The sequence below is a fragment of the Lytechinus pictus genome, chromosome 19 (assembly GCF_037042905.1).
Source record: "Lytechinus pictus isolate F3 Inbred chromosome 19, Lp3.0, whole genome shotgun sequence".
NCBI classification, from domain to species: domain Eukaryota; kingdom Metazoa; phylum Echinodermata; class Echinoidea; order Temnopleuroida; family Toxopneustidae; genus Lytechinus; species Lytechinus pictus.
The window spans coordinates 9302665-9311079 of NC_087263.1; the positions used below are offsets into that span (position 1 = coordinate 9302665).

The following is an 8415-nucleotide window of genomic DNA, read 5'->3' on the forward strand; positions in this document are numbered from 1 at the left end:
GTCCAACCATGGTCCCAGCTAGCAAGCTGACGTTGGTTGGGCCAATGCGGGGTGCCGATGTCGGCCACATTCGGCGAATATCGGATTCCATAGACCAATGAAAATTAGAATACTACGTACGTACGTAATAATACTGCGTACGTACGTAATAATACTGCGTACGTACGTAATAATTATCACGTACGTACGTAATAATACTGCGTACGTACGTGATAATACTGCGTACGTACGTAATAATTATCACGTACGTACGTAATAATACTGCGTACGTACGTAATAATACTGCGTACGTACGTAATAATTATCACGTACGTACGTAATAATTATCACGTACGTACGCAATAATACTGCGTACGTACGTAATAATTATCACGTACGTACGTAATAATACTAGGTACGTACGTGATAATTTTTTTTTTTTGGTTGTCAAAAATGTCCGGTTTGGGGCTTCGTAGGTATCACTACCTTTATAATATTTTTCATTCACTGCCTGGACTGGTCCTTGAAATTTGAGTCATCACTTCAAAAGCAATCAACAAGAACAAGATCAAGACAGTGTTAATAAACTAGCCTGAAGCATGACGTCATTTAATTAAGAGGGTCTACACTTAACAACACAATATAAACAGATCTTGGCAGGGTCTTTGTACTTAATTAATTCGCATTAATTTACCTGTGGACGTTGTATCAACGCCGGTAAAGAAGTCCGCCGGGTTTTATGGCTGTGACTCGCGACGGAGCTCTGCGATGAGGTGCGCCTACGCCGCAGGACTGGAATTTTGCCGTCGTTGGTGAACTGTGCCACGATCGAACTGTGTCGGAAGAGGTGTGCTTCTGTGTACTTTGACAAAACACACCCTACAATTCCACAGAAATAGGCGAGATACGGCCTCATCCACATGGGTAGTCCATGGAGAGTTGAGCCACTTAAAAACCTCATGAAACTCAAGAAGCTGATAACTAGCGCACTTTGTGGGGTTGAAAGTGTGGATGTCATGCTGACCAACGATGCAGAGGCGAGAACACTCGCCACCAGCCAGGGGCTGAACAAGTTCGATGCCCCGAAGCAGATTTGGCCGAAAATTTCCCCGACATAGCAGGCCATGAAGAAAACGTAGACATTGTTTCCAGTCCAAGATTTCCGTAGATAAATAGCAAGCCAATAAAATGCGCAGATAACGCTGAACATTGGGGCAAAAAGTCCACATAAAACATGCAATGCAGTTATGAAAGAGTCTTGTAAAATATACAGAAGAAGAGCGACCCCCGCAACTCCAGCTGCTAAAGCCGACCGGCTTTCCGCCCCGATATTTCTCAAGTTTTTAAGCCCAAACCAGGCCACGTATGGGTTGTAATTCCTTCTCTCCATTTGTGATGCTGTGCCAGTTATATATCCGTTATAATCCGAGTTGTCAAGATTAAAATATCCTTTATTTAGGCCATATCGGGTCGACTGACGGTCGTCCATCGTCTTCAGGCTTCACCTTGCCATACCGGTATTTCTGATCTAACGCGAGACAATTGCATAGGCGCCGTGCATGCAAACACACGGGTACCGTACCTATAAAATGCATGCGAATCGCACGCCTCGCGCTCGTTCGCTGGAATACGGGTACGGGTACAAGCACGAAAACTACGTGAACAACATGTCCAGAATAATACCATCGATGGATGGATCAATATAATACTCAAGCTTTCGGGACATCAAAGGGATTTGGGCATTTTACACCTGTTGTGTTGTTTTGTTTTTGTTGTTTTTTGGGGGGAAGGAGTTGGTCGGATACATTAAGAAGGGTAATCGCTTTCCGATCCCTCTCTTTTCAGAGGAGGGGTAAACAGGCCCCGGAAACAGGCCCGTAAACAGGATTACAAGATATTAGAGAGATCAAGTATATAACGGTACATGATCATGAACTTGACTTGAGCTTCAAACATAGTTTTGTCCACCAATTACTGTTAGCATCCTTTTTTTAAGAATGTCCGACTTCCAGAACCGCTGTAAGTATCGATTTTCCTAATCTGCCACAATTGCTGTCTTCGCTGTAAAGAAGATAGTGGTGGATCTATCATCTAGCTGTTTGCTATACGAGGGAGTTGGACAATTTGGTTTGACCCCGGCTGCGACATAATGCATCCTCCCCCTCCCCCCCCCCCCCCCCATATATCCGCCACTATTCCGCTTGCGCGGCTCTCGTAAACAGGGAAGGGGTGTTGGAGTTTGATCCCACACTCCTTTTTTATCCGCGGGGAGCCCGGCCGAGTTGGGGTTTAACCCCCCCCCCCCCCCCCCCCAAGTACGGATCCGCCACTGAAAAATGTCATTGTAAGTAATTGGTACGCTGTTTTGAGAGTGGGAGTTGTGCTGCCCCACCCCCTCCCGAGGGAAAAAAAATCAGTGAAATAATTGGGATAAAATCATTGCAGGTATGCCTATCATTATCTTTTAGTCTTAACATAACTGTCGCCGAATTTCCTTCAATATCAAAACAATTCAATATTCTACCTATTTCATTACAAATTTTAATCGTTATTACTACATTGTAAATTTGTTACTTTTGTTCATCTTATTTTATTGTAATCCTTAATGTTTTCATTTTAAATCAATCAAATAAACTTGAAACTTTATCTAGGCTTTATGAGATGTCTTGTCTTGTTTGTCAGTCTTTAGTTAGGACTAGAGTACCCCCTCAAAAATCAGCTTTTAGCGGCTGATCGGGGGAAATGTGGATGAAAATATTTATCCACTTCAACCCCCATTGGCGAAAGCTGAATCCGTGCCTGTTGCCTAAGCTACACATAAGCTATAATATTATGTCATGCAATAAGTCAACCTAAAAAAGAGCGAATTTTACCTCTTTTGTCCCGTATTTGTTCCCAAAATCAAGCATAAATTGCAATGTCCCGAATTTCGAGAGTTAACAAAAATAATGATTATTCCAGAAAGGCTTTTGTTATAAACTTTGAGTTTGGCTTATTAAAAATATTGCGCGGGGTGTTCATAGTCATTTCCCTGTTTGCTAAAACTCAATCAAAATATAAGCGCTTCCAAAGGACTTGGATATTACCTCGGCTTTGGTATAGGCATATATATTCACAGCACACACGCATTTCAAGGAATAAGTTTCTTCCAGAAGTTCCAGGTAGGGCCTACCCATTTACATCACCTGTGTTGAGTGCAGCATAATGCGGATCAATTTTTTGCTGAAGGAAACTATGACTGATCTGGCTGGGACGTTTAGGTTTATAAAACCCGCTTATTTTGTTGTTTCATTTTTATGTGAAAATGCGTGTTTTGCTGCACCTTTAGAAAATATATAATTTTCCAACCTTTGTACTTTAAAGGAGAATGAAACCCTTGAAACCAGCTGAATCCATATAAAAGAGAAAAATCAAAGAAACATATTGTTAAAAGTTTGAGGAAGATTGAATGAATAATAAGAAAGTTATGAGCATTTGAATATTGAGATCACTAATGCCATGTAGATCCTCCCATTGGCAATGCGACCAAGATCTGTGATGTCACACACGTACAACTCCCTCATTACTTTAGTACTTATTTCACTTATATTCTCACTTTTATAGAGTCTATCACAAGGTGAGGTGTTCTCTTTATGAGAGGACAAGTACAGTACAGAGGTTTCACAACATTATATCATTGATGAATCGTTTGTCATATGATTAGAATGAGCAAAAAGAGATGTTTTGGGGTATATTTTCAGTGTCCAAAACTGGACAACTCTCCCCTTTTGGACACTGAAAATGTACCCCAAAACATCTCTTTTTGCTCATTCTAATCATATGACAAACGATTCATCATTGATATAATGTTGTGAAACCTCTGTACTGTACTTGTCCTCTCATAAAGAGAACACCTCACCTTGTGATAGACTCTATAAAAGTGAGAATATAAGTGAAATAAGTACTAAAGTAATGAGGGAGTTGTACGTGTGTGACATCACAGATCTTGGTTGCATTGCCAATGGGAGGATCTACATGGCATTAGTGATCTCAATATTCAAATGCTCATAACTTTCTTATTATTCATTCAATCTTCCTCAAACTTTCAACAATATGTTTCTTTGATTTTTCTCTTTGATATGGATTCAGCTGGTTTCAAGGGTTTCATTCTCCTTTAAGTAGAAGGAGAAGATGAGAGAAATAAGAAAGAAAGAAAGAAAGAAAGAAATAAAGAAAAGGGAAAAAAATTGAGTACATTTACATGAATATAAAAAGGCCCAAGTCCAGAGGAGGTCATTTAGAGAAAATCGAAAAAAAAAATTTGGCCAAAAGACATCAGAAGACATCATAAAACACATTTAAGAGTACATTTTTTTAATGTACATTAATTTTCACGTTACTTGTGGGCGGGGCCTCTTGTCTGGTGGACTTAAGTGTTTTTAGAATATATACGTCCATGGTAGACTTCTGTATTAGAAGTAATGAGAGAGGGCGCTATGATATGAATGTAAGAAAAGCCCAAGTCTTGGACTTGGGCTTTTCTTGCACTCATACCAGATTTCTTTCCTTTATTTAAGGCATTTCTGAGATGGTTTAAGATTTATCATTTATACACAAGATGAGTTATTGTGTAAGGAATTCACAATTTCCCATGTTTAACTCGAATTCGCCAAAAAATGGACTTGGGCCGTTTTATATTGAGATACTCAATTAGGAAAAAGAAAAAAGACGAAAGGTGAAAAAAGAGACGACGATGATATCCAAAGGGAAATCCAATTAGATGTATATCATTTTGTGTGCAAAGCACCAACCCCCCCCCCCAATAAAAATATATTGGTAATTAGTAAGAAAACCTCACAAGCAATATCGAAAAGTCATAAATGCTAGAAAAAGACAAATTAAATTCTCAAATTGGAAATTCGATGTGACAAAATGATTTAGGAGCTATATGCTCTTATTTCATATTCTTAATTATTATTTTGCTGCTTTCTATATATTCCTCTTACGTGCAGATTACTATTCATACAAATGACATTGAGGTCATGTTTTAAAACGTATCGATATGCTGGGTAATAATCTGGAAAAATGATCCATACCATTTTATCACGATTTTTCGAAAAGCATGGACCTGGGAAGGGAGGGGGGGGGGTAGTACCAAAAAAAAAATCCATTGGGGTGCTGCTTGTTGTGACCCCCCCCCCCTTTTTTTTTTCTTCAAATATCTCGGAATAAATTTGATCTCTATATTGTAATGAAAACTTTTTTAGGTTCGGTTTTGGATTTTTCAAATTTACATCAGCACCCCCAGTAATAAAAAAATCGTCCCCAATGCCCTATCGAAAAGGCGCCCCATTTTAGTTATTTTGGAGAAGATGCTGCAGGAGTTGTGAATATTTCCATACGTAACGTAAATTCTGCGTATTCAATTTCCAATTGATTTATTAATTACAATTTATGATTTTAAAAGACTAAAAAAAATCAGGATTTATTATTGTTTTTCCGATTTTGGTCGGGATATTAAGCAATCTGCCTTAAGATGTGATTTGGTTCTTTGTTTTATTGACTGTTTCTTTGTTTTTTGCTCGTATAAGGCAAATCATCAAATCACGAACTTTACAATTTGTTTTTCCTTAATATTATTGTTTTGTCATTTTCACATAAGGTATAGGTTAAAGAAAAGCAGGCGCGTAGCCGGGAGGCGGTGGGGCGGTCGCCCTCCCCCCCCCCCCCAAAAAAAAAAAAAAAAAAAACCGCCCCCAAAAGAAAAAAAAGAAAGGGAAAAGGAGAAAAGGAAAAAGAGAAGAGAGAAAGGGGAAGAAGGGTATAGCTTCATTGATTTTCTTCTCCTTTTTTTGTGTCAAAAAAATGAAAACCTAAACGAGGCGTTCTTTTCACTCTTCAAACAAAATTTTGCTTTTGTTTAAAATATCTAAAATGCCTTTTTTCTCTCTGTTTCCCACAAGTTTTTTCCCTCCCCGGCCATCAGACTCGTATATTTTTGCCAGAAATTATAAAGTATACATGGGTGAAAAGAATATGAAAAGATTTTTTTTTTCAATCGCATTGACACAAAATTTCGGCTCTTCTGTTCGAAGTGGGTATAACACTACCGTTTGTCCCCAATGTTATTTCTTCCGCTTTTCAGTAAGCATTTTTGGCAAAGTATCTGCTCAAAGGGGGTGGCATTCCTGTGCTATATGGTATTCATGATGAAAGTTAAGGTTATTCTATATTGCTGCATATCCACCTCCCGTTTCCTTTTGCACCATTAATTTGAAATTTTGAATCAATGTCACTAAAATTTCTTAATCATACAAAAGGAAGCGCTTAATATGAGTGATATTACACAATTATTTTTTTAACATAATAAATCACAGAGGTTTCCGTGATTCGCGTGAATAGGAATGGAACAGTTCCTCTTTAAGCATCATTCCTTTCACAATTTGAGCTTTTGCTTCTTAATAGAGTTAGAAATCTCAAAATTAGAGCAGGTTAAGTTTTCAGAGAAATTTCGAAAATTCAGAACTTCAACGTCATTCGCAGGAAGGAATATACTCGTCTTCTACTCTGTTTTGCGAGTTAAATAAATGAATGTGGCTAAAGTTTTTGCAAACAAATCTGATGTGACCAAGGTAGACATTTTATACCGATTCTGTTCTCAATTTTCATCAAACGTTTCAGCGTCCGCGCGAGAAATAATTTCAAATTCCTAAATCTTTTCCCATTTTTGGGGCGCTCATAATTTCTTTCGAAAACAAGATTTTTTAATCACACTAAGTCAATTTAATTCCAGTTGATAAGGGTAATAGAGACGCAAGAGACGTCTTCTTTTGATTTGAATTTTGATGAGATAACAAAAGCCACCCCCTCCCTGCACCCTCCCCCCTAGGGAGCGCGCTTTGCGCGTTCTGTAAGTGTTGGCACGCTTTGCGTGCATTTACCGCCCCCTCCAAAATCAAATCCTGGCTACGCGGTTGAAGAATAGAACAAAGTCATGATTCACCATTAAAAGTATACTGATCCATATTTTCAATAAAAATAACATCTCTCTGGACTGACCGTTTTCTATTCTCAAAGTTGTCGTCTTGTGCTTGACTATTTGGACTGGATTATTACGATATGTTTAAATAAAGAGGCTACAATCTCCGTTTTTTTTTTTTTTTTTTTTTTTTTTTTACATCAGCCGCCTCCATTCCCAACCTGTTGTATGACAATCTTGACCATTATTTTACTTATAATTTGAAATGCTTTATATCAAGATAATGTAATCTTTTGAAAAGGAAATAATCAAAATGAATTGAAATGAAAATAAATGAAATTGAAATGAAACGAAATGAATCGAAATGAAATGAAATGAAACTGCAGTGTTCTTCAGTGCGTAAATACCACTGAATACACGTGAATCTGGATATTTCTATAAGCGATTAACCCAAATGCATCGTTAGATGGCGCTAGACCTATTCTATCGACATACTTTTGAAGACGCAAACAACTTTTTTTTCTCACGTCGAGCTGAATGAAATGACAACTCCAAAAACGGCAGGTGAATCTCGGTAAAAGTTGACGAAAAATACGATTATTTATCAATCATTGATGAACGTTTCCCAGGTTTTAAACAAACTCGCTGAGCACTGTACACTTTTCAAATTTTACACAAAACATCATTTGCATGCCTAATAGCTTTGGGAAATCCACCGTGACAAAAAAATGAATAAATAACAAAAAATAATAATAATTACAAAATATTAGCAAAGGTTTGATGAAAATCCATCAAAGATTTTTTTAAATATGACAAGAGTTTTGCAAATGTTTTTTTTAAGGGGTAAGTTCACACTGACGAAAACTTTGTTGTAATAATGCAATTGCCCCCCCCCAAAAAAAAAAAAAGCTGAAGGTTTGAGAAAAATCCACAAAAGATTCAAAATAATGTGAGAACACTGTAAGCTACCAATATTTTTTAATTCATTATACTCGTTTATAATTCCTTTTGTTTTCTGTGCTTCAGTTGGAAATCGCAAACGTTTCCCCTGACCCCGCCCCCGTAAACGGCAGCCCTTGATCATACAGAAACCTGTAAATCCCGACAATAATGAATTAGAAAATATCTCTAATAAACATAAACGTGTCTCCGGAAAAAACTTGAATTTACTGTTCCCCTGTGCAGGCCTATGCTTTTTAACGCATGTTTAAAGGACAAGTCCTCCCCCAACAAACAAACAAAATGATATAAATAAAAGGAAAATATCCAACAAGCATAACGCTGAAGATTTCATCAAAATCGGATGTAAAATAAGAAAGTTATGACATTTTAAATTTCGCTTAGTTTCACATGACAGTTATGCACATCCTGGTCGGTATGCAAAATAATGAGCAGACCGATGACGTCATCCACTCACTATTTCTTTTGTATTTTATTGTATGAAATATGAAAAATTTAAATTTTCTCCTCGATGTCAT

The 8415-nt window shown here is 37.6% G+C and overlaps 1 protein-coding gene across 1 annotated transcript; it reads right to left on the minus strand.

The window, feature by feature from the left end:
* Window positions 1–497: 497 nt before the first annotated feature.
* On the minus strand, window positions 498–1610 carry LOC129282479 (cGMP-inhibited 3',5'-cyclic phosphodiesterase 3A-like). The gene has a single exon (XM_054918375.2). The coding sequence runs from the start codon at window positions 1466–1468 to the stop codon at window positions 665–667; it is 804 nt and encodes a 267-aa protein (XP_054774350.1). The 5' UTR covers window positions 1469–1610; the 3' UTR covers window positions 498–664.
* Window positions 1611–8415: the final 6805 nt, after the last annotated feature.

Coding starts and splice junctions, on each gene's coding strand:
- LOC129282479 (XM_054918375.2), bottom strand. CDS start 1,468: ATGGACGACCGTCAGTCGACCCGATATGGCCTAAATAAAGGATATTTT.